Below are 25,357 nucleotides of genomic sequence, written 5' to 3'. Positions count from 1 at the left end.
AGTCAGAAATGGCTGAGGAACTAAATTCATACTTTGCTTCTGCCTTCACAAAGGAAGACCATGAATAATGTACCAGAAGTCCTGAGAAACATAAGTTTTAGTGAGAAGCTGAAGGAAAGCAAGACCATTAGAGAAATGGTTTTGGGGAAATTAATAGGATTGAAAGCGGATAATACTCCAGGGCCTGATAATCTTCTTCCCAGAGTATTTAAGGAAGTGGCCTTAGAAATATTAGATCCGTTGGTGGTCATTTTCCAAAATTCTTTGGACTCTGGAATAGTTCCTACAGATTGGAGGGTAGCTAATGTAAGCCCGCTGTTCAAAAAGGGAGATCGAGAGAAAACAGGGAACTATAGACCAGTGAGCCTAACGTCGGTACTGGAAGTAACTGGAGTCTATTATCAGGGATTTTATTGCACAGCGTTTGGAAAGCAATGGTCGCACGAAGTCAGCATGATTTACGAAAGGGAAGTCATACTTCACAAATCTACTGGAATTCTTTGAGGGTGCAACAAGTAGAGTTGACCAGGGAGAAACGGTGGATGTGGTTCGTTTAGATTTTCAGAAGCCTTTCAACAAAGTCTCGCATAGATTACTATGTAAAATTAAAGCACATGTAAAGTTAAAGTTTATTTATTAGTCACAAGTAAGGCTTACATTAACACTGCAATGAAGTTACTGTGAAATTCCCCTAGTCGCCACAGTCCGGCGCCTGTTCGGGTCCTGACCAGCACATCTTTCAGACTGAGAGACGAAACTGGAGCACCCGGAGGAAACCCACGCTAACATAGGGAGAACATGCAAACTGCACACAGACAGTGACCCAAGCCGGGAATCGAACCCGGGTCCCTGGCGCTGTGAGGCAGCAACCACCATGTCGCCCCTATGTTCCTGATGGTGGGATGTCCAGAACTATGGGTCATAGTTTGAGGATAAGAGGGTGAACCTTTGAGGAGGTGAGGAGAAATTTCTCCACCCAGTGTGTGGTGAATCTGTGGAATTCACTACCACAGAAAGCAGTTGAAACAAAAGCATTGTGTGATTTCAAGAAAGAAGTAGATACAGTCCTTGGAGCTTGCGGGATGGGGGAAGGAGGGATCAGGGTATTGAATTTGGTGATCCACCTGATTGTAATGAATGGTGAAGCAGGCTCGATGGGCGGAGTGGCCTACTCCTAATTTCTATCTTTCTATGTTCAGTTCTGGCCCATTCACCTAGATTGTCCAAGTCCTCTTGGAGCATCCTTGCATCTCCTCAAAACTTGCGTTGCCACCCAGTTTGGTGTCATCAGCAGATTTGGAAATATTACAAATGGTCCCCACGTCCAAATCATTTGTATAGAACTTCTGTGGCTTCAGCACTGATCCTTGCCGTACCCCATTAGTAACATCCTGCTATCCTGAGCATGACCCAGTTATTCCTTCTCTCTACTTTGTCTGTTAACCAATTATCAATCCATACTTGTATGTTTCTCCCAATCCCATGTGCTTTAATTTTAGTTTTTTTTATTATTCATTTACGGGATGTGGGCATTGCTGGCTGTGCCTGTATTTATTGCCCATCCCTAACTGCCCTCCATTTCGGAGCGTCAACCACATTGCTGTGGTATAGATGTCACGGTGGCTAAGTGGTTAGCACTGCTGCCTCATAGCTCCAGGGACCTGAGTTCAATTCTAGCCTTGAGTGACTGTGAAGTTTGCACGTTCTCCCCGTGTCTGCGTGGGCTTCCTCTGGGTGCTCTGGTTTCCTCCCACAGTCCAAAGATGTGCAGGTTCGATGGATTGACCATGCTAAATTGACCCTTCGTATCCCATTAGCCCTGGGAAATGTGTAGGGGTGGGGGAGATACTCTGTCAGAGAGTCGGTGCAGACTTGATGGGCCAACCTCTTCTGCACTGTAAGATTCTATGACTATCTATCTGGATTCACATTCAGAAACATAGAAAATAGGAGCAGGAGGAGGCTATTTGCTCTTCGAACCTGCTCTGCCATTCATTATGATCATGGCTGATCATCCAACTCAATAGCCTGATCCTGTCTTCCCCCCATATCCTTTGATCTCCTTCACCTCATATCTAATTCCTTGAAAACATACAGTGTTTTGGCCTCATCTGCTTTCTGTGGTAGTGAATTCCACAGGCTCACCACCCTCTGGGTGAAGAAATTTCTCCTCTTCTCAGTCCTTAAGGACTGTCCTATGGGCCCTGGTTCTGGACGTCCCCACCATCGGGAACATCCTTCCTGCATTTACCCTATGTATTCTTGTTGGAATTTTATAGTTTCTGTGAGACCCCCTTATTCTTCTGAGCTCTAGTGAATATAATCCTATCCGCCTCAATATCTCTTCATACATCAGTCACACCATCCCAGAAAACAGTCTGGTAAACTTTCGCTGCACTCTCTCCATAGCAAGAACATCCTTCCTCAGATAAGGAGTCCAAAACTGCACACACTATCACAGGTGTGGTCTCACCAAGGCCCTGCATAATTGCAGCAAGACAACCCCACTCCTGTACTTGAATCCTCTCACTATCAAGGCCAACATACCATTTGCCCTCATTACCACCTGCTGCACCTGCATGCTTACCTTCAGCGACTGATGTACAAGGATACCCAGGTCAGGATGCACATTTTGTCCACTTGTTGATCAGAAACTCTAAGCGCCAAGCACCTATTGATGGACAGTGGCAAGTCAGTGCCTTATGAGCCAGGGGGCTGCTCGATTTGAGGTGGATGGTGGCTGACCAGTGGGACACAATTATCCCTACCACTGTTGGAAACAGACTGTACCATCTGTTCTCGAGTAGAGTTGAGCTTATTGAATGTAACTACTGTCTCCCGTGTTGTTAATGCTCTTTTGATTTGATTTATTATTGTCACATGTATTAGTATACAGTGAAAAGTATTGTTTCTTGCGCGCTATACTGACAAAGCATACCGTTCATAGAGAAGGAAAGGAGATGATGCAGAATGTAGTGTTACAGACATAGCTAGGGTGTAGAGGAAGATCAACTTAATATAAGGTAGGTCCATCCAAAACCAAAAGAGAAAATGCTGGAAAATCTCAGCAGGTCTGGTAGCATCTGTAAGGAGAGAAATGAGCTGATGTTTCGAGTCCAGATGACCCAGCTTTGACAAAGGGTCATCTGGACTCAAAACATCAGCTCTTTTCTCTCCTTACAGATGCTGCCAGACCTGCTGAGATTTTCCAGCATTTTCTCTTTTGGCTTTGGATTCCATCATCCGCAGTAATTTGCTTTTATTAAGATCCATTCAAAAGCCTGGCAGCAGGGAAGAAGCTGTTCTTGAGTTGGTTGGTACGTGACCTCAGACAATACTGGAGTGTCCTCTTCAGGGATCCCCTCTCAACCTGTCTGGTTGAGTCCAATGGAATGCAAAGCACAACATTTGCTACCAGGAATTACTGGAAAGGTGACACAATCTGCCTTTGGACTCCACATTTTTGGTTAGGGTTTACTCCCTTAGCCTTCAACTCTCCCGAGGTATCTGCAGGACAGTGGAGCTATTTGACCTTAACTGAGTCACGACTGCCAGGAAGTGTCCACATGCCAGCAAGTCTGCACGCCACATGTCTAAGGGCTAAGCCTTTGCTGGCACATAGAGACAGGAAGAATGCTAACTCTTTTCACTTGCACGCTTGATGCATCACATTGACCCGTTCCGGTCGAGGTGTGCTGACTCGTGATTTGACTGCATTCATTTAAACTGTATAACATTGACAGAATAACCCGTGGTTTTGGAGAATAACGAATGAAGATGCAAACTAATGCAGTTCTTCTATGGACCCAATTTATGCCCATCTGATTCTCGCCTTCAGATTAAAGAATAAATTTCCTGTGATGCATTTTTAGGCTTTTCATTTTGTATTAACTCTGTGTAATGATTTAATAGAGGCATACAAGATGATCAGAGGATTAGATAGGGTGGATAGTGAGAGCCTTTTTCCTCGGATGGTGTTGGCTAGCACGAGGGGACATAGCTTTAAATTGAGGGGTGAGAGATATAGGACAGATGGTAGAGGTAGGTTCTTTACTCAGAGAGTAGTAAGGGCGTGGAATGCCCTGCCTGCAGCAGTGGTGGACTCGTCAACGTTGAGAGCGTTCAAGTGGTTATTGGAATAGTGTAGATTAGAGGGGCTTTAGATTGGTACCACTGGTCGGCACAACATCGAGGGCCGAAGGGCCTGTACTGCGCTGTAATGTTCTATGTTCTATGATTTGAGAAGGCCTCGCTCCCTTAACTAATGCCATTTAGAGGTGTGCAAAAGGTATGGTGGATTCTGAAAGATCAACTCCTCTTTGCATTACCCCCCTTGTTACTCTTTCCTTTTGCTGATGGATTAAAAGCTTCTGGGATAATGTGAGCTGAACCAGCGTTTCAACATTCTGAGCAAAAGCATGGAGAGGCATGCTATGCTGGTAGTGCCCTGTGTCGCTGCACTGCCACAAGGGGTTTCATTTAGTGTGTTTGATTGAAAACATCTTTAACAAAGAGTAGATGAAGACAAGTTTATTTTTTTTAATAACATGTTTAAGAAGTTCTTTTTTCTTTGGCCCACCTCCAAAGAAATTCCTTGCCAGTCAAAATGAAGAGATGGTAGAGGAAGACAAAAGTCACGTGTTGAGGTTGTGCAACATTTTTGTTTGTTTTTCTTTACTCTGATAGAAAACTTCTCATGGGTTTAGAGGCTTTGGGCTAGTGCCCAAGGTATGTGGAGGAAAGCTGTTACACTGCTGTCCCTTTTGAAGGCCATTTGGTTATTTTAGATCTTGGTTTGGTTTCACAACAAATACTTTGGTACTTTGAGGATATTTCAACCTTTGCAGCTGAAGAATATGGGATTGGTGTATCGTTTGGCCATTTATCCCTATATATTTGTGCAAATATTGGATTGGAGGACACAATGTATAAACAAAACAATGTATGCATTATATTGTAATGCTATGGGTGTTGAGTCAGTAGAAGCAAATATAACTCCTTTACAGTTGAGTCTCTGATGTATTTTTCATTGGTTCCCCATACACAGTTCTGTTTGCCAAGACTGTCAGAAGTAAGGGCCTCACCCAGTGCCTCTGCCAAGAGAGACAACATACAGCCTGTCTCTTTGTCATTGTTTGGAAGAAAGTCAGCTGCACTCTTTCTCACTTGGAGTATGTTTTCACGGAGTCATTGCAGCACACACAGAGGCCATTCAGCCCATTGAATCTATGACCAATTCAATCAGTCTCATTCCCCCTGTCTGTAGCCCTGTAAGTTTATTTCCCTGAAGTGCCCATCCAATTTTCTTTTGAAGGCACTCATTGTCTCTGTTTCCACTACTCTCCTAGGCAGTGGGGTCCAGGTCATTACCATTCACTTTGTAAAAACATTTTTGCTTGCATTCCTCCTGCATCTCTTGCCCAAAGCCCCCTCATCCTTATACCAACAATCAATGGATCAGGTTTTCTTTGTCTATCTTATCTAAACTTATAATCTTTATACACCTCTTATCCAATCTCCCCTCTTCAATGCCATCTTCAACCTAACCTTGTAGCTAAAATCCCCTCCCTATCCTTGGAATCATTCTGGCAAATCTCATCTGCACCTCTCGTGAACCCTCACATCCTTCCTGAAGTGCGGTGACCAGAACTGGACGAAATACTCGAGTTGTGGCCTAACCAGAGTTTTTTTATAGGTTCAATATAACTTTCCCGCTTTTGCATCCTCTCTGCTTATACTTTTATGAAGCCCGAGATCCGAAATGCTTTGCTAATTGCTCTCTCAATATGTCCTGCCACCATCAAAAATTAATGCACGTGAACCCCCAGTTCCCTTTGTCTCTGCACACTTTTTAGAACAATGTGATGTCTTTTTCTATCCCTTCTGCCAAATATGCATCACCATGAGGTCATGCACTTTGGTAGGAGGAATCAAAAGGCAGATTATTCTCTAAATGGAGAGAGACTGCAGGTGAGTGAAGTACAGAGGGATCTAGGTGTTCTAGTGCATGAATCACAAAAAGCTAGCAGGCCAGTTCAGCAAGTAGTTAAGAAGGCAAACAGCATTTTGGCCTTTATTGCAAAGGGGTTGGAGTTTAAAAATTAAGAAGGTTTTGTTGCAATTGTATCGGATGTTGGTGAGGCCTCACTTGGAATATTGCATACAGTTTTGGTTTCCTTACCTAAAAAAGCTATAGTAACACTGGGGATTGGCCAAAGGAGTTTCACCAGGCTAATTCCTGGGATGAGAGGGCTGCCCCATTGGGTGACAAAATAGTTTGGGTCTGTATTCCTTGGCTTTTAGAAGGGTGAGGGGTGACCTGATTTAAAAAATCTAAGATCTTGAGGTGGCTTGACCAGGTAGATGGTGAGATGTTTTTGCAAGTGGGAGAGTCTTAAAGAAGGGGATATAGCTACACGATAAAGGGCCGGTCATAGAGGTGCATATGAATTTTTTTCTGAGGGTGGTGAATCTCTGGAATTCTTTGCCCCAAAGGGTAGTGGAGGCTGGATCATTAAGATCGAGAAATGGCACAGAAAAGGAATTGAGGCCAGTGTAGATCAATCATGATTGTATTGAATGGGGGGGGGGGGGGTGGGGGTGGCGGGACAGGCTTCAAGGGCTTAGTGGCCTACTCCCTGCTTCTATTTGTATTTCTTGTCTGTGTTCTGTATTGAAACTCATCTGCTGCTTGTCTGACCATTCTGCTGGCCTATCTATGTCCTTTTGGAGTTGATTGGTACCATTCCCACTGTCAGTAATCCCCTCCAAGCTTGGAATCTTCAGCGAATTTTACTCTACTCCAATATTTGGATCATTTATATATGTCCAAACAATCAGTGGCCCTGTCTGCACGAGGGAGCACCACAGCCTGTTATCCTCCAGTCTGAAAATCAACCATTTACAATTGTTTACGATTTTTCTGTCCTTAAGCCAATTTTCTTTATCCAAGCTTACACTGATCCTTCAATTCCATGAGCCGTAGCTTTGTTAATCAGCCTTTTATGTGGTTCTTTATCAAATGTTTTCTTAAAATCTATTTAGACAGCAGCCATTTCTTTCCCTTTGTCAACCTTCTCTGTTACTTCATCAAAAAATTCAATTAAATTCGTCAAGCATGACCTGCCTTGCACAAATCCATGCTGGCTAGCCTCAAGTTAACTCAAACCTCTCCCAGTACGTGTTGATTTCTGCCCTCCCCTTGATTACATTGGCACCCTTTAATCAGGGTAAGGTGAAGGACATGCAGCAAATCTGTTGGGGTGGCTTAGTCTCAGATGGTGCACCTCTGCTGATGGACAACGAGATCAATCTCTCAGAGCAGGTTCTGCCATAACTGCTGCGTGTTATTGTTTCTAAACTCTTACCCACTTACTGATGTTAAACTGACCAGCCTGTAGTTACTAGAAATGTCTTTCCATCCTTTCTTGAATAATATTTGTCATTCTAATCCGCTGGCATCTCCCCAGTATCCAGGGAAATTGAGAGGATATGATGAACTCTGCTGCTGTCACCATCCCACTTCCTTGAGCAATCTGGGATTGCAAGACAGCTGGACCTGGACTTCTCCACTGCTAATCATAGCAGTCCAGCCTGCCTATCAGTTTTCACTCCGAGACATAGAGGTTTACAGCATGGAAACAGGCCCTTCAGCCCAACTTGTCCATGCCGCCCTTTTTTTAAAAACCTCTAAGCTAACCCCAATTGCCCGCATTTGGCCCATATCCCTCTATACCCATCGTACCCATGTAACTATCTAAATGCTTTTTAAAAGCCAAAATTGTACCCGCCTCTACTACTCCCTCTGGCAGCTTGTTCCAGACACTCGCCACACTGTGTGAAAAATTTGCCCCTCTGGACACTTTTGTATCTCTCCCTTCTCACCTTAAACCTATGCCCTCTAGTTTTAGACTCCCCTACCTTTGGGAAAAGATATTGACCATCTAGCTGATCTGTGCCCCTCATTATTTTATAGACCTCTATAAGATCACCCCTCAGCCTCCTACGCTCCAGAGAAAAAAGTCCCAGTCTATCCAGCCTCTCCTTATAACTCAATCTATCAAGTCCTGGTAGCATCCTAGGAAATCTTTTCTGCACTCTTTCTAGTTTAATAATATCCTTTCTATAATAGGGTGACCAGAACAGTACACAGTATTCCAAGTGTGGCCATACCAATGTTTTGTACAACTTCAACAAGCCATTCCAAATCCTGTATTCAATGTTCTGACCAATGAAACCAAGCATGCTGAATGCCTTCTTCACCACTCTGTCCACCTGTGACTCGATTTTCAAGGAGCTATGAACATGTACCCTTAGATCTCTTTGTTCTGTAACGCTCCCCAACACCCTACCATTGACTGAGTAAGTCCTGCCGTGGTTCAATCTACCAAAATGCATCACCTTGCATTTATCTAAATTAAACTCCATCTGCCATTCGTCAGCCCACTGGCCCAATTGATCAAGATCCCGTTGCAATTGGAGATAACTTTCTTCACTGTCCACTATGCCACCAACCTTGGTGTCATCTGCAAACTTACTAACCATGCCTCCTATATTCTCATCCAAATCATTAATATAAATGACAAATAACAGTGGACCCAGCACTGATCCCTGAGGCACACCGCTGGTCACAGGCCTCCAGTTTGAAAAACAACTCTCTACAAATTTTTTTCACTGGGCCGCACTTTTGGAATAAAAATTTGCTCGCGCCACACCGAATGTTTTATTGATAAGAAATACATTCAAAAACAAAAAAAAACAACTAGCAGTGCTTGATTCATAACATAGAACACAACTACTTTATAATATGATCATGGGACATCCAGAAAGTATAAAACAATGCTTGTTTAAACCATGTTTAAATGTTTCTTTGATTGTCCTTGAATCTTCCCGCCACACTTGCCATCCTCTCTTGCCGCACCAGTGTGGCGCGCCGCACCCTTTGGGAACCACTGCTCTACAACCACAGAAGCCAATTTTGCATCCATTTAGATACCTCATCCTGGATCCCGTGAGATTTAACCTTATGCAACAACCTACCGTGCGGTACCTTGTCAAAGGCCTTGCTAAAGTCCATGTAGACAACATCAACTGCACTGCCCTCATCTACCTTCTTGTTTACCCCTTCAAAAACCTCAATCAAACTTAAAACTCCATCCATTCCCTCCACCATTTCTGCTTCCTCTGATCTTCTGTTAGCATCCTCTTCCTTATGAAACACCAATACTTTCAATGGAGAGGATAGACAAAAATAATGCAAAACTAAAAGTATATCAGTCTGAAATATTAGTGATGGGGTGACTGTAGGTCAGTCTATGCCTGGGCTTGAATGCAGCTGAGGTGGGTGTGATTAAAGCCTTCACTTTCTTCGTCAGGATGTTGTCTTTAATTGGCAATTTCAATCCAAAAGTGCTGCTGGTGCTGGAAGAGAAATTCATTGAGTGGGGACGTGCTTTGTTTTTGAAGTTGGCATTGATATAGATTGAGGCAGCGGTGAGAGAGATTTACTCTGATTTTCATGCTTCATCTCCCCGTTTTGGTGTTTGATACTGATGCTTGATGGTAAAAGGCTCCAATTTAACCACATTATAGCTTTCACTTTGGGGCATTCCTGCTTCAATTAATTTCAGCCTCTCTAATGAGGTCTTAGAATAAACTGAGATTGAAATTGCCTGATAAATTGGCTTTGCCAGCCAATTATTTTTCCAGTTGAATACACTATTATTAGAACACATCAAACACTTAGATGCATTAACGTGTTATTTTGTTATCCCACTTCCTGGTTAAGTGCACCTGCTGTGTCTTTTAGAGAACTCTATTGATGTCACATTGACTGAACTTCAGCTGTACAATTTAAATTTTCCAGCTACTCTATTGGAAACTGTAACTAATAGGCTATCATATATTAGAACTTAAACTAGGTTATTCCAGAATACTACCTGTGTTTGAGGGCCTGTTTGGCCACCTATATCAGGGGAGGGAGAAATTGCATACGGAGGAATCACTTTCTGTATTGAATAGCTTTTGGATAGTCAAAAGATTTTTCCCAGGGTGAAAGAGTCAATTACTAGGGGGCACAGGTTTAAGGTGCGAGGGGCAAGGTTTAAAGGAGATGTACGAGACAGATTTTTTACACAAAGGGTGGTGGGTGCCTGGAACTCGCTGCCGGGGGAGGTAGTGGTAGCAGATATGGTAGTGGCTTTTAAGGGGCGTCTTGACAAATACATGAATAGGATGGGAATAAAGGGATATGGTCCCCGGAAAGGTAGGGGGTTTTAGTTAAGCCGGGCAGCATGGTCGGTGCAGACTTGGGGGGCCGAAGGGCCTGTTACTGTGCTGTAAGTTTCTTTGTCCTTTTGCTGGAGTCAGCTAGAATATGTACCATGAGTCTATCCCATGTGTTGAGTGGCAAATGAGTGTAGAATTTTATTTTTGGGATGATTTTTGGGCAAGTCACATAGTTATTTGCATTCCTTACTGGCAAAGCTGTAGAAATGGACATTCTCTTATACTATTGAGATATGTATTTGCCCGAACCCTCAAAGAAAGTTGAGTGGATTATATAGATGTGTGAAAGCCTCTTAGTTTTCTGGCAGGGCTAAATATTTTTGAAGAAATATTAGCATTCTTCTTTTACCTGGAAATCTCCTATCAAGTTTAGTTTGGGAAAGATCCATTCTGACAGCAAGGCAAATCTGGTGATAATGTACTAAACCAAGCTGAGAATGATCAGGAAAACCTTGAGTGCTGTAATAAGAGCAGCAAATTCTACACATGCACATCTGAAAAAAGGACGACGGCTGGATGTTGTAGACCATTATCAGAACTGGGTTACACCCGAAATGTTAACCGATCGTTGTCTTCCAGGTGTTAACTTACCTGTGTGTTTCCAGCCTTTCCCACTTTTGCAAGTGGTGTTGGTCGGCATCGAGCACTCAGTTTGGGTATAGCAGATAGAAAGCAAAGAATCCTCTACTTTGGGCAAAAGTATGCCTTGGCTCGAACACAGAAAGAATGACATTTTCCATTTCGGCCATCAGTTATCCTGTAGCTTCTCTTGAGTAAGATTGCCAAATTAGGAGTAGATTTGAGCTCTGGGTTTCTAATTAGTGAATTGAGATTAACCAATTACATTTCATCAGTGCAGGTCAGATCTGATTTTAGTTTTATTACCCCTTTCATCGCACCATGGGGAGGCGCACAGTTTTCATCACTAAGAAGGTGCGGGATTATTGGAATCTTTTTTGAATATATACTTACAGCAGGTAGTCGTGCTACCCAGCTGGAGTGCTTAACAGTCTGAAGAAACTCTTGGCCAAGTACTGATTGCAATTCACATTCATATGTGGTAGATGTTACACAAGTAATGAGCAACCTTGGGAGTTGACGTTGCAATGATCTGATAGGGAGGCAGATATTCCACTGTATCTGCCTTAAGCTGCTGGGTGATCATAGTACTAATGCCATTCAGTCGTGCATAATGTTTGCACCTTGTATAATTCCCCTTTCATTAAGGAAAGCTTCCCTGTGGAAGATTGAGGATGTTATACAAAGAATCAGAACGACTACAGTAAAATCAGCATAGTTTTATTAACTGGTTTAAATTTGGGCTTGCTGCTGTTTCCAGTCTCACTCTTTTAAAAAAAAACTTAATGAGTGAAGGGGAAAGGTAGCAGTTAATACCATGTTGAGCTTCCCCTGCTCTGTGAAACTTTCCTCTTGGGCACTGTAACAGAATTCTAGCTGTGTAAAATGTCCACATCATGCTGCAGAATAAATGACTTCCAGCCAGACTCTGCAAATTGTGCACCAAGGGCAAACTAAACCACCACGGAAAATCAGAATTATCCAGGGAAAGGTCTGGAGGTGGGGGGCAGGGAGGGGAGTGGATAAATTGAATTGTTTTTTCAGAGACCCAGGATATGTGTGTTGGGTCCAAAAGCCTCCTTGAATGATGTAAACTTGTAAGACTCTACTGGGCTTTGGAAGAGCATTTCTGCTGCCCTGTTTTAAAAATAAATGTTTGTGTTGTTCATATGCTGTGTTTTTTTTTTCAGGGAAATACCATGTCAATGGCTTTGGAAAACTTGTCAAAAGATGCTTTCAATTTGAATCAAAATAATCAAATGAAGAATGATTCTGGTAAAGAAAATGAGGGTGGTTACAAACTTTCAAGTAGGTAGAAGACATTTATTTTTCCATCCAAGATTTTCTGATGCTTTTAAATGCAATTAATTACACTAAAGCAAAATACGAGTGTAAGGGTTGTGCAGAACTTCGGAGCAACATTTAAAGCTAAAAGGGTTGCAGTAATTTCCTGTTGGATGTGCTCAGCTTTGTGCCGATCGCACCCAGAACAACTAAACAGACAAGAATGCTGACAGCCTGATGACTGTCATCAGTGGTCCTTGACAGCGATGGCTAAATTGTTACAGAATCAAATATCAGGACTCTCCGACTGAGTGCAGTAGCCTTCATCAATTGAATTATTCTATCTTGTAGCCAATCTGAGAAATGGTAAAAAGTTCCTTACAAACAACGTTGGGCTGGATTATCTCTTTAAATATGTGACAATCTGTTTTTGACCACTGTTACGAGTCTGCAATCTGCCAAAAAAAGGCAAAAAAAACTCACACTCCACTGTATATTTTGGCTTATTAGAGCTACATTCTGCCTGAGACAAAACATATGCTATTCATCTCTGATAAACTGTATACATGTTATTTCTTGCACTAGACTTTTGCTTTACATCAGTTTCGTTATTTCAGAAGTTCTTAAGCTTCTTCATATTTTGTCAAGGGTCGTGGTACTTGTACACAGATAACTACAGAGAGAGCACAAAGAATACTATAACTTGTACACTTGGAATTTGTATTGTGTTTATGTTTTAACATTGTTCTTTCTATAGACAGTGAATTTATGAATATATATAGGTAAAAGCTAAACTAATTATCTGAAAACTGGACAGGTTATGCAAAGAAAAACCTGAGAATCGTTCACAAGTATGTAATCTGTAAACTGTTCTTGGCAGTAAGTGTTGGTTTATGTTTGGGTAACCACACACGAGTGAGTTATTTATCTCGTATATCTAGAAGGACAAGAGCAGGCGACGCATAGAAAAACAACCACCTGCAAGTTCACCTCCAGGTCACTTGCCGTCCTGTCTTGGGATTATATTGCCATTATTCCTTCACTGTCAAACTTGGCCAAAGTCCTCAAATTCCCTCGTCAACAATACTGTGTCTATCTACACACACGGACTATGTGCAAGGATGCAGATGTTCAAGAAGCTCACCACCAACTTCTCAAGGGCAATTAGGGATGGCCAATAAATGGCCTTGCCAGAGGCACTCTCACCTTAAAAATGAATTAAAAATAGAATCACACTTTAACCTTGTGGACGTGATGGTCTGAAACAATTATTGGAGAAAATCATTTTAATTTTAATTCTCAAGTTAGCCACAGTGACAGTCACTTTCAAGCTGACAAATAGCACACCAGGTTGGTTTACACAATTATATAAACATTTAGAATAAAATAGTCTTAATTGAGCTGAAAAATAACTTTTTCAAATTTTGAAGAATTTTTATTGATAAGAAATGAACTCAGTGGGACCAATTATCGGTTCACTGATTCACCTTGGCTGTAAGCTAGGTTAAGCTAGCCAACAACTGGCAGCTTGCCTGAATTGACCTGAGCACATTTTGTGACCGGTCTACCGAAGAGCTGAGGCAGAATTAAAGGGGTGGGGAGTCTCTAAGGATTGTTGCTTAAGCCACTATGCCGTTGCAATTTGGCTGTGCATGCTCTGCCCATTGGTACAGAGGGAATTAGCATCTTAGAATCAGCTTAAGGCCTGACTTCAGTATTGACGAAGACTTTTAGCTGTTTTTGGCAGCAGTGCTGACTGTGATTCAAGGCCAGATCACAGTAGAGTTGGACTGCCAAAGAGTTGGAGATTTTAAAAAAAGTCTGCCAACTTACTCCATTTTAGGACAAGCAGTAAGCTACATAGCCCCATGAACCTGTTTCACTATTTTTCTGCAGCATGTAACATTATTCCTACAAAACCCATCTCCAAACTCTGTTTGAGCCCAGGGCTCAATTTCTCCCTCTGCGACTGTTTCCTAGGCTTCCTAACCCACAGACTGCAATCAGTAAGGATAGGCAACAGCACTTCCTCGACGATTATCCTTAACATCGGTGCCTCGCAAGGCTGTGTCCTCAGCCTCTTGCTATACTCCTTATACACTTCTGACTGTGTGGCCAAATTCCCCACCAATTCCATTTTCAAGTTTGCTGATGAACCACTGTAGTGGGTCGGATCTCAAACAATGAAGAGAGAGTACAGGAAAAAGATAGAGAATCTGGTGAAATGGTGTGACAACAATAATCTCTCCCTCAATGTCAGTAAAGCAAAGGAGCTGGTCATCGACTTCAGGAAGTGTAGTGGAGGATATGTTCCTGTCTACATCAATGGGGATGAAGTGGAAAGGGTCGAGAGCTTCAAGTTTTGAGGTGTCCAGATAAACAACCTGTCCTGGTCGCTTCATGCTCTCGTGGTAGTTAAGCCCACCGATGCCTCTTCTCAGGAGGCTAAGGAAATTGGGCATGTCTGCTACGACCGTCTCCAATTTTTAGAGGTGCACCATAGAAAGCACCCTTTCCAGATGTTATCACAGCTTGGTATGGCTCCTGCTCTGACCACGACCGCAAGAATCTAAAAAGGGTTGAACATAGCCCAGTCCATCACGCAAACCAGCCTCCCATCCATTGACTCAGTCGATACTTCCCGCTGCCTCAGGACAGCAGCCCGCATAATCAAGGACCCTGTGCATCCCGGACATTCTCTCTTCCACCTTCTTCTGTCGGGAAGAAAATACAGAAGTCTGAGGTCATGTACCAACCGACTCATGAACAGCTTCTTCCCTGCTGCCATCAGACTTTTGAATGGACTTGCCTTATATTAAGTTGATCTTTCTCCACACCCTGGCTATAACTGTAATTCTATATTCTGCACCCTCTCCTTTCCTTCTCCCCTATGTACTCTGCAAACAGTATGCTTTATCTGCACAGTGTGCAAGAAACAATACTTTTCACTGTATACCAATACATGTGACAATAATAAATCAAATCAAAAATCCTCCTTATTTCCCAAAGCTTGTCCACCGTCTACAAAGCACAAGTCAGGCATGTGATGGGATACCATTTGCTCGGACGAATGCTGCTCCAATTATACTTGAGCTTGATACCATGCAGATACCAGCATCTTACTTCATCAGCACCCCATCCTCCACCTTAAATATTCACTTCCATCACCACTGACGCATAATGGCAGCAGTGTGTCCCATCTACCAGATGCATTGCAGCAACTTGCCAAAGCTCCTTCAACTTTTTCCAAACTTGTGGTCTCTACCACCTAGAAGGACAAGGGCAGCAGATGCGTAGGAACACCACAACCTGCAAGTTCCCCTCCAGGTTGCATGCAATCCTGACTTGGAACTATATTGTTGTTTCTTCATTGTTGCTGCAATGGAACTCCCTCCCTAAAGGCAGTGTGGTGCATCTTCAACAGACTGAAGCTTTTCAGGAAGGCAACTTAGCACTTTCTCATTGACAATTGGGGATGAGTGATGAAATTTGGTCTTTCCTACTGATACTCTGATCCCACAAATTAATCTTTAAAGGTCCGCCTGTTCGAGCATGATTGGGGTGGTACTCAGATGAAAATTGCCACCATTATCTTTGTTGGATTCCAGCCGTAGATTCATGAGGTTGAACCTGTTCCTGAACAATGGTTTGATCTGGTATTGCATTGGATAATATTGGGGAACTCTGCGAGGTTACTAGATCAATCATTGTGATTGCCTTCTCTAGATAAATGTGGGAAATTACCCCACCTTTTATATTGACTGTGGAGTGAAGTTGACTGCTGTTGTGCAATCTGGAGTCTAGATTGCTTTACCTTTCTAACTGAAAGTTAACATGTCCTGATTTTGTGCTGTAATCATTCTATGATCATGCATATCTGAGGAACCTTGGAAGCAGTAAGTGCAGCGGTAGAAGTGAGCAGTCTTGTTGCACAAGTGATTGTTAGCCAAGGTGCGCAGTTTCTCGTCACGGTACTGCCTGTCCTATGCATTCATCCAGGGAAGTTGGCTGAATTTGGTCAGACTGCTGTACAGGATGTTACGCAAGATGAATGCATGGCTTTTATAACTGCACCCATCTTCCAATTTACCACACATTCGGTGACATTGATGTGTTTTATAGAACTGTCTTCAGGGCAGCTGGCCTTGCACTGCAATGTAATGGAAGACAATACAAAGAACAAAGAAAATTACAGCACAGGAACAGGCCCTTCGGCCCTCCAAGCCTGCACCGACCATGCTGCCCGACTGAACTAAAACCCCCTATCCTTCTGGGGACCATATCCCTGTATTCCCACCCTATTCATGTATTTGTCAAGATGCCCCTTAAAAGTCACTACCATATCCGCTTCCACTACCTCCCTCGGCAACGAGTTCCAAGCACCCACTACTCTGTAAAAAAACAAAATATCTGCCTCGTACATCTCCTTTAAACCTTGCCCCTCGCACTTTAAACCTGTGCTCCCTAGTAATTGACTCTTTCACCCTGGGAAAAAGCTTCTGACTATCCACTCTGTCCATGCCTCTCATAATCTTGTAGACTTCTATCAGGTTGCCCCTCAACCTCCGTCGTTCCAGTGAGAATAAACCAAGTTTCTCCAACCTCTCCTCATAGCTAATGCCCTCCATACCAGACAACATCCTGGTAAATCTTTTCTGTACCCTTTCCAAAGCCTCCACATCCTTCTGGTAGTGTGGCGACCAGAATTGAACACTATATTCCAAGTGCGGCCTAACTAAGGTTCTATAAAGCTGCAACATGACTTGCTAATTTTAAACTCAATGCCCCGGCCGATGAAGGCAAGCATGCCGTATGCCTTCTTGACTACCTTCTCCACCTGCATTGCCACTTTCAGTGACCTGTGTACCTGTACACCCAGATCCCTTTGCCTATCTATACTCTTAAGGATTCTGCCATTTACTGTATTTCCTATCTGTATTAGACCTTCCAAAATGCATTACCTCACATTTGTCCAGATTAAACTCCATCTGCCATCTCTCCGCCCAAGTCTCCAACTGATCTATATCCTGCTGTATCTTCTGATGGTCCTCATCGCTATCCGCAAATCCACCAACCTTTGTGTCGTCCACAAACTTACTAATCAATCCAGTTACATTTTCCTCCAAATCATTTAAATATATACAAGCAAAGGTCCCAGCACTGATCCATGAGGAACGCCACTTGTCACAGCCCTCCATTCAGAAACGCACCCTTCCACTGCTACCCTCTGTCTTCTTTGACCGATGGTAGTCATGATGTGGAGATGCTGGCGTTGGACTGGGGTAAGCACAGTAAGAAGTCTCACAACATCAGGTTAAAGTCCAACAGGTTTATTTGGTAGCAAATACCATAAGCTTTCGGAGCGCTGCCCCTTCGTCAGATGGAGTGAAAATCTGTTCTCCAACAGTGCACAGAGACACAACATCAAGTTACAGAATACTAATTAGAATGCAAATCTCTACAGCCAGCCAGGTCTTATTGTACAAAGAACCCCCAGCTTTTGTCGCGACACTACGGACTTCCTACAGAAACTCAACACACATGGAGCAGTTGAACCAGGAGCACTCTTCGTCACAATGGATGTCTCGGCACTCTACACCAGCATCCCCCACGAGGATGGCATTGCTGCAACGGCCTCAGTACTCAATGCCGTCAACTGCCAGTTTCCAGATGCAATTTTACAACTCATCCGCTTCATCCTGGACCACAATATCTTCACCTTCAACAACCAGTTCTTCATCCAGACACACGGAACAGCCATGGGGACAAAATACGCACCTCAATATGCCAACATCTTCATGCACAGGTTCAAACAAGACTTCTTCACCGCACAGGACCTTCAACCGATGCTATACACTAGATACATCGATGACATTTTCTTCCTTTGGAGTCATGGTGAGCAATCACTGAAACAACTATATGATGACATCAACAAGTTCCATCCCACCATCAGACTCACCATGGACTACTTTCCGGAATCGGTTGCATTCTTGGACACACGCATCTCCATTAAGGACGGTCACCTCAGCACCTTACTGTACCGCAAACCCACGGATAACCTCATGATGCGCCACTTCTCCAGCTTCCACCCTAAACACGTAAAAGAAGCCATCCCCTACGGACAAGCCCTCCGAATACACAGGATCTACTCGGATGAGGAGGATCGCAACAGACACCTCCAGACGCTGAAAGATGCCCTCATAAGAACAGGATATGGCGCTCGACTCATCGATCAACAGTTCCGACGCGCCACAGCGAAAAACCGCATCGGACCTCCTCAGAAGACAAACAAACACGGGACACGGTGGACAGAGTACCCTTCGTTGTCCAGTACTTCCCCGGAGCGGAGAAGCTACGGCATCTCCTCCGGAGCCTTCAACATGTCATTGATGAAGTCGAACATCTCGCCAAGGCCATCCCCACACCCCCACTTCTTGCCTTCAAACAACCACGCAACCTCAAACAGACCATTGTCTGCAGCAAACTACCCAGCCTTCAGGAGAACAGTGACCATGACACCACACAACCCTGCCACAGCAACCTCTGCAAGACGTGCCGGATCATCGACACGGATGCCATCATCTCACGTGAGAACACCATCTACCAGGTACACGGTACATACTCTTGCAACTCGGCCAACGTTGTCTACCTGATACGCTGCAGGAAAGGATGTCCCGAGGCATGGTACATTGGGGACACCATGCAGACGCTACGACAACGGATGAATGAACACCGCTCGACAATCACCAGGGAAGACTGTTCTCTTCCTGTGGGGGAGCACTTCAGCAGTCACGGGCATTCAGCCTTGGATCTTCAGGTAAGCGTTCTCCAAGGTGGCCTTCACGACACACGACAACGCAGAGTCGCTGAGCAGAAATTGATAGCCAAGTTCCGCACACATGAGGACGGCCTAAACCGGGATGTTGGATTTATGTCACATTATCAGTAACCCCCACAGCTTGCCTCCTGATCTTGCAGAATCTTACTAGCTGTTCTGTCTGGAGACAATACACATCTCTTTAACCTGTGTTTAATGTTCCCTCCACCCACATTATCTGTACCTTTAAGACCTGGCTGGCTGTAGAGATTTGCATTCTAATTAGTATTCTGTAACTTGATGTTGTGTCTCTGTGCACTGTTGGAGAACAGATTTTCACTCCATCTGACGAAGGGGCAGCGCTCCGAAAGCTTATGGTATTTGCTACCAAATAAACTTGTTGGACTTTAACCTGGTGTTGTGAAACTTCTTACTGTTCTTTGACCGAGCCAGATTTGTATCCACCTTGCCAGCTCACCTCTGATCCCATGCGACTTCACCTTCTGCACCAGCCTGCCATGAAGGACCTTGTCAAAGGCCTTACTGAAGTCCATGTAGACAACATCCACTGCCCTACCCTCATCAATCATCTTCGTCAGTTCCTCGAAAAACTCGATCAAGTTCGTGAGACACGACCTCCCCTTCACAAAATCATATCACCTCTCACTAATATGTCCACTTATTTCCAAATGGGAATAAATCCTGTCTCGAAAAATCCTCTCCTATAATTTCCCAACCACTGATGTAAGGCTCACTGGCCTGTAATTACCTGGATTATTCTTGCTACCCTTCTTAAACAAAGGAACAACATTGGCTATTCTCCAATCCTCTGGGTCCTCCAGATGTCTCTCAAGGCCCCAGCAATTTCCTCCCTTGCCTCTCTCAGTATTCGGGGTATATCCCATCAGGCCCTGGGGGCTTGTCCACCTTAATGTTTCTCAAGAATCCCAATACCTCCTCCTTTTTGATCTCGACATGACTCAAACTATCTCCACATCCTTTCCCAGACTCATCATCCACCAAGTCCTTCTCTTTGGTGAATATTGACGCAAAATACTCATTTAATTCCTCTCCCATTTCCTCTGCCTCCACGCATACATTCCCTCCCTTGTCCTTGAGTGGGCCAACCCTCTCCCTGGCTACCCTCTTGCTCTTTACGTATAATACTTTGTGTTAAGTCTGCGTATGGGCTTTTTAACCATTTAAGAAAAAGCTTCAGACTAACACATATTTAAATAAAAAATTGTGAAATGTTTAAATAGGCTGGTGTATTAAAGAATATTGCAATGACAATTTAATTGTTTTCTTTGTAGCGGAGATTAAAATGGATATTGACAGACTCTATGCAGTGGTACCTCAGCTATCCAAAATTTTTTTCATTGAGGATAAAATTGGTGAAGGTAAGTTAGACATTTTAATTGCAAATACTTATAAATAATAAACTCCCCCAAAATACTTATAAATAATAAACTCCCCCATTTTTTGATCTTGATCGTTATATCTTTTGATATTGCTCTTTGGCGTGCCACAATGAAAATACTCTGCCTGTTTAGCTCCTAACCAAGCCTTTTATGGGTACTGTTTCAGAGATCACTTGTGATGCAAGTCTACACCAGGAGTTTAGTTGAAGCAGCATGGGCTGATTTATTAGACTCTGGCAGGCATATTGAAAAACAGACCTGCGTCGTATGATTCTTTAATATATCATGTCATACTTTAGAATAGATAATTTAATAGAATTTCAACATGCAATTTTGGCAGTGTATCGTAAGCAGAGCAGATGCATTCATAGCTAATGAGATTTTTTTTTAGGCAATAAATCAGCAATTTTTAAAAAAAACTTGGAATCAACATCTAAATATACCAGTGCTTTCTTTTCCTCACCTCGATAATTGTCCCAGTAAAGCACATAGCAGTCAGGCAACAGCCTTCTATTGCAATGCTGCTGTTGTGCAGTGCGGGTGTATCATGTCCGGACTAATATTTTCTTTTAAACTTGTGTTGTAAACAGTTTTACAGTAGGTCACCCAAACTGCAGACTTCTACCCCAGAACATTGCTCAGTTAAGCTGTGGCCTTGCTCCTACCACTTTTGAAATCCTTAACATTGTCTTCGACTTATTTTACCATTCTTTATAACATATAGCTAGTCCAGGACTCTACGGTCCTCGTGCTTTCGCGCTGAAATGTTCTGTACATGATCTGTTTTGTTATCAACAACTCCAGTGGCTCCATGTGTCCCTGCAATTTCAAGATTCTTATCCTGGCTGTCAACTGTCTGGGTAACCTTATTCCTCCTTATCTGGTAACTCATCTTCAGGCCCACATCCTGCCACCTCAGTACAGATTGCTGCTTGCTTTCCACTTCCTTTGTTCAACTCTGGGAGGCCCACTAACTCTTCCTTTAACTGCTGAGCTTGTTATCTTCTGTTCTTATTTTCAAAGCCTTTTTCGCACCCTTCACAAAAGGAGTTCCTTCATTTCTTGTTCCTCTTCCTCTTAGAACACATGGACTGATGGTCATTGTGGATTCAGAGATTTTCTTGCATCTAAAATTCAGTTACAGAAATTTTTTTTTGTTATGGAAGAATGCCAAAATGTATTTTTAATTGCATTTTGTCTCTTTAGAAAAATAACAAAGCAGAAGAAATTTAAACTTTACTGATGTCACATTGGAATAAAAGTGTGGAAATGTTTGTGGTCTCTTGAGCTCCTGTCTTAATTTCTGAAATTCGAGGACTATTCAGTAATAAAAGTACAAAGCTGTTTTTGTTCTGTTTTGTGAGTGCATCGTAGTGTAGGCTACCTGGATTCATGTGGATAGAGCTGGAGGATTAATAAACCCCACAGATCCAAGAATGTGTAACCATCTTAAATGTCCTTCATAAAATAATTTGTTGGATTCAAAAGTGCCTTGGGATATTCTGAGGCATGATAGAAATCCAAGTTGCTTCATGTCTTATTTTTTTTCCTTTTCTTTATATTATAGAATCACAGTTTATCTGTTTATTATGGTTTTATGTTTTTTTTGGGGGGAGTTTTCCTTGGTGCCCAGGCCAATTTGCTGCCTTAACCAAGATGTTGTTTTTTAAAAAAAAGATTCCTGTCCTTTTATTGCATGCTCATTTTAGGACCTTGCTGTCTCCAGAATTGGCTGTCAGGTTTTATGCATTACAGACACTATATTTCAGAAATACTTTTTGTCCATAAAATGTTTAACGGTTCCTGAGGTTGTTTTTAAAAAATGCTACATAAATTTAAGTTCTTTCTTTGACCAATGGGATGCATATTGTCAGTCACCACTGTAAATTGTTTAAGTTAATTTATTGGTGTCACAAGTAGGCTCACGTTAATACTGCAATGAAGTTACTGTGAAAATCCCCTAGTCGCCACATTCGGGCGGCTGTTCGGGTACACTGAGGGAGAATTTAGCATGGCCAATGCACCTAACCAGCACGTCTCTCGGACTGTGGGAGGAAGCCAGAGCACCCGGAGGAAACCCACGCAGACACGGGGAGAAGGTGCAGACTCCGTACAGACAGTGACCCAAGCCGGGAATCGAACACTGGTCCCTGGTGCTGTGAGGCAGGAGCGCTAACCACTGTGCCACCGTGCCGGCCTTTTTTCTCCTTGTTTCTCAGCAGCTGCTGAGCTTTGCGTTTGAGGTCAACTATTATATGCTGAAAGGAGTTTATAAATTTGTTTTGTTTTCTTTAAGCTTGATTATGAGCCAGAATACGGTTTCTGATAAGTATCAGTTAACAACTGAAGTTTTACATAAAGAAAAATAGAATAGTCTTGCCCTGCTACTAGATATTTGATTTTTGTTGTTGCAGGAATGTTCCAGTTTTTAGTGTAAGCTCCCTGATCTGATTTGCACTAATGCACATTGATTGCTTTTATCAAAATCCACCTGCTTTTGCTATTCTGGAAGCTGAAACACAACCCGTTCATTTAGCTCCAAGCACTGTTTTAAGATCTCTTTTGTTTTTATGACATGCAGAATATGTGACCTGTTACTTCTATATATAATTCTGAATACTTTTTTATATTTAATTTGCAATGTTTCTACTATCGGCATCCGGCTACGCACTTGCAAAAATGGTGCCAGGGTAATTCAACAAGGTGCAGTTATTTCAGAAAAAGCCTTTTGGGTTTTAGTTTTTTGTTGAGATTTATTATTTCCGTCCTTTTCTCAGGTACATTCAGTTCTGTTTATTTGGCTACTGCTCAGCTGAAGTCCGGAATAGTGGAGAAGTTTGCACTTAAACATCTAATTCCCACAAGCCATCCAGTGCGAATTGCTGCTGAACTTCAATGTCTGACAGTCGCTGGGTCAGTATCAACACCGATATTTTACTGTTACTTTATCTGCCAGCTCTTATATGATGTGTAGAAGCTAGTGACAAAATTTCATTTGCCTGTCAGTTCTTTGAATAGCTACTTAACAAGTTCTCTGAGTGCCTAATTCTTTGCATCCAATTAGCAATAATATGCTGTTACAAGAATGTAAACAAAACACTAAGATGAAAAATGCAAAACCTCAGTTACATTTTAAACAAAGATATTTAAGGTTGCTTTTTGGTTCATTGAAAACATAATGACTGCATTTGAGCAACTCCTTTCTCTGCTTCCCAGTTGTGGAAATAGTGTTTTAACTACAGATTTGACTAATTATTGTTGAAACTCCATGCGTGTGGCTCAATTGCTGTGTTAGTTAAAAAATAATTGGAATGCAATGGAGTATATTACTATCTGATTTACATCCGCTATAAACAAGCAAACCTGATTCGTTCTGAATTTTCAAATATCTATTGTACATTTACTATGCCCGAACCCAAATTTTCCTCTTCATAAATATGCTATCGTGCCAACTGTTAGAAGAAGTTGAGACCGAGACTAGAAATAAGACTGAAAAATTATCACATTAGAAGATGAGACTAGGTTTTTCTTTTTCTCCTAATTTACCTCAATTTCCCTTGAAAGAGATGATTTATTCTTGAGTACAATTCCAATAACACTACTCTTGTCTGATTGGCCGTTCTTGATGTATCGCCTTGGACGGTGTATTCTGTGAGGGAATTTGACAATTGAAGCCAATTTCAGTATTTGGATAATGTATTTTCTGTAGTGTCTTTTCGTAAGAGCGATTGAATAGTAATCAAGACGACAGGCTCTTGGTTGTTGCCTCTTCCGCTCCATGTCCGTGGGATGATGAAATTAATTATACTGGCCAAACTGCTGCAGCACCGGCAAAGGGATTAATCCTGATGTCACCTTTGGTCTGCTGTTGAGTGCTGCATAATGTGCATTTACTCAGCAACCATGTGAACTGAATTTCTCTTTTTAAACCCAAAGTAAGTGTGGTTTTGGACACCACAGGATACATTGGACCTCCATTGTATTACTCCATAATGTAGCAAGGTGAGGGCTTGTCTACCGAGGCCATATGGGTGGAGCTGAGAAACAGGAACGGTATGACCACGTTAATGGGGGTATATTATAGACCACCCAATAGTCAGCGAGAATTGGAGGAGCAAATCTGCAGAGAGACAGCAGACAACTGCAGGAAACATAAAGTTGTGATAGTAGGGGATTTTAATTTTCCACATATAGATTGGGACTCCTGTTAAAGGTCTAGACGGGTTAGAGTTTGTAAAATGTGTTCAGGAAAATTTTCTAAATCAATATATAGAGGTACCAACTAGAGAGGACGCAATATTAGATCTCCTATTAGGAAACGAGTTAGGACAAGTGACGGAAGGGTGTGTAGGGGAACACTTTGGTTCCAGTGATCATAACGCCATTAGTTTCAACTTGATCATGGATAAAGATAGATCTGGTCCTCGGATTGAGGTTCTAAACTGGAAAAAGGCCAAATTTGAAGAAATGAGAAAGGATCTAAAAAGCATGGATTAGGATAGGCTGTTCTCTGGCAAGGATGTGATTGGTAAGTGGGAGGCCTTCAAAGGAGAAATTTTGAGAGTGCAGAGTTTGTATGTTCCTGTCAGGATAAAAGGCAAAGTGAATAAGAATAAGGTACCTTGGTTCTCGAGGGATATTGGAACTCTGATAAAGAAGAAGAGAGAGATGTATGACATGTATAGGCAACAGGGAGCAAATAAGATGCTTGAGGAGTATAAAAAGTGCAAGAAACTACTTAAGAAAGAAATCAGGAGGGCTAAAAGAAGACATGAGGTTGCTTTGGCAGACAAGGTGAAGGATAATCCTAAGAGGTTCTACAGGTATATTAAGAGCAAAAGGATAGTAAGGGATAAAATTGGTCCTCTTGAAGATCAGAGTGGTCGGCTATGTATGGAACCAAAAGAAATGGGGGAGATATTAAATGGGTTTTTTGCATCCGTATTTACTAAGGAAACTGGCATGGAGT

The 25,357-nt window shown here is 42.5% G+C and overlaps 1 protein-coding gene across 4 annotated transcripts in view; it reads left to right on the top strand.

Annotated features, from left to right (window-relative positions):
- cdc7 (cell division cycle 7 homolog (S. cerevisiae)) overlaps positions 1–25,357 on the top strand; it is a 60,221-nt gene that overhangs the window by 3,954 nt on the left and 30,910 nt on the right. For all 4 annotated transcript variants that reach the window (XM_078218897.1, XM_078218899.1, XM_078218900.1 and 1 more), the window contains 3 exons: positions 12,057–12,174; positions 20,281–20,367; positions 23,166–23,301. In XM_078218897.1, coding sequence (XP_078075023.1) covers positions 12,066–12,174; positions 20,281–20,367; positions 23,166–23,301 — 332 coding nt within the window. In that variant the 5' untranslated portion in view covers positions 12,057–12,065. The remainder of the gene's footprint in view (positions 1–12,056; positions 12,175–20,280; positions 20,368–23,165; positions 23,302–25,357) is intronic.

This window comes from Mustelus asterias, chromosome 8 (assembly GCF_964213995.1).
Source record: "Mustelus asterias chromosome 8, sMusAst1.hap1.1, whole genome shotgun sequence".
Taxonomy (NCBI): domain Eukaryota; kingdom Metazoa; phylum Chordata; class Chondrichthyes; order Carcharhiniformes; family Triakidae; genus Mustelus; species Mustelus asterias.
Note: the sequence above shows the minus strand (reverse complement) of the source record. Positions and strands in the feature narration are given on the sequence as shown.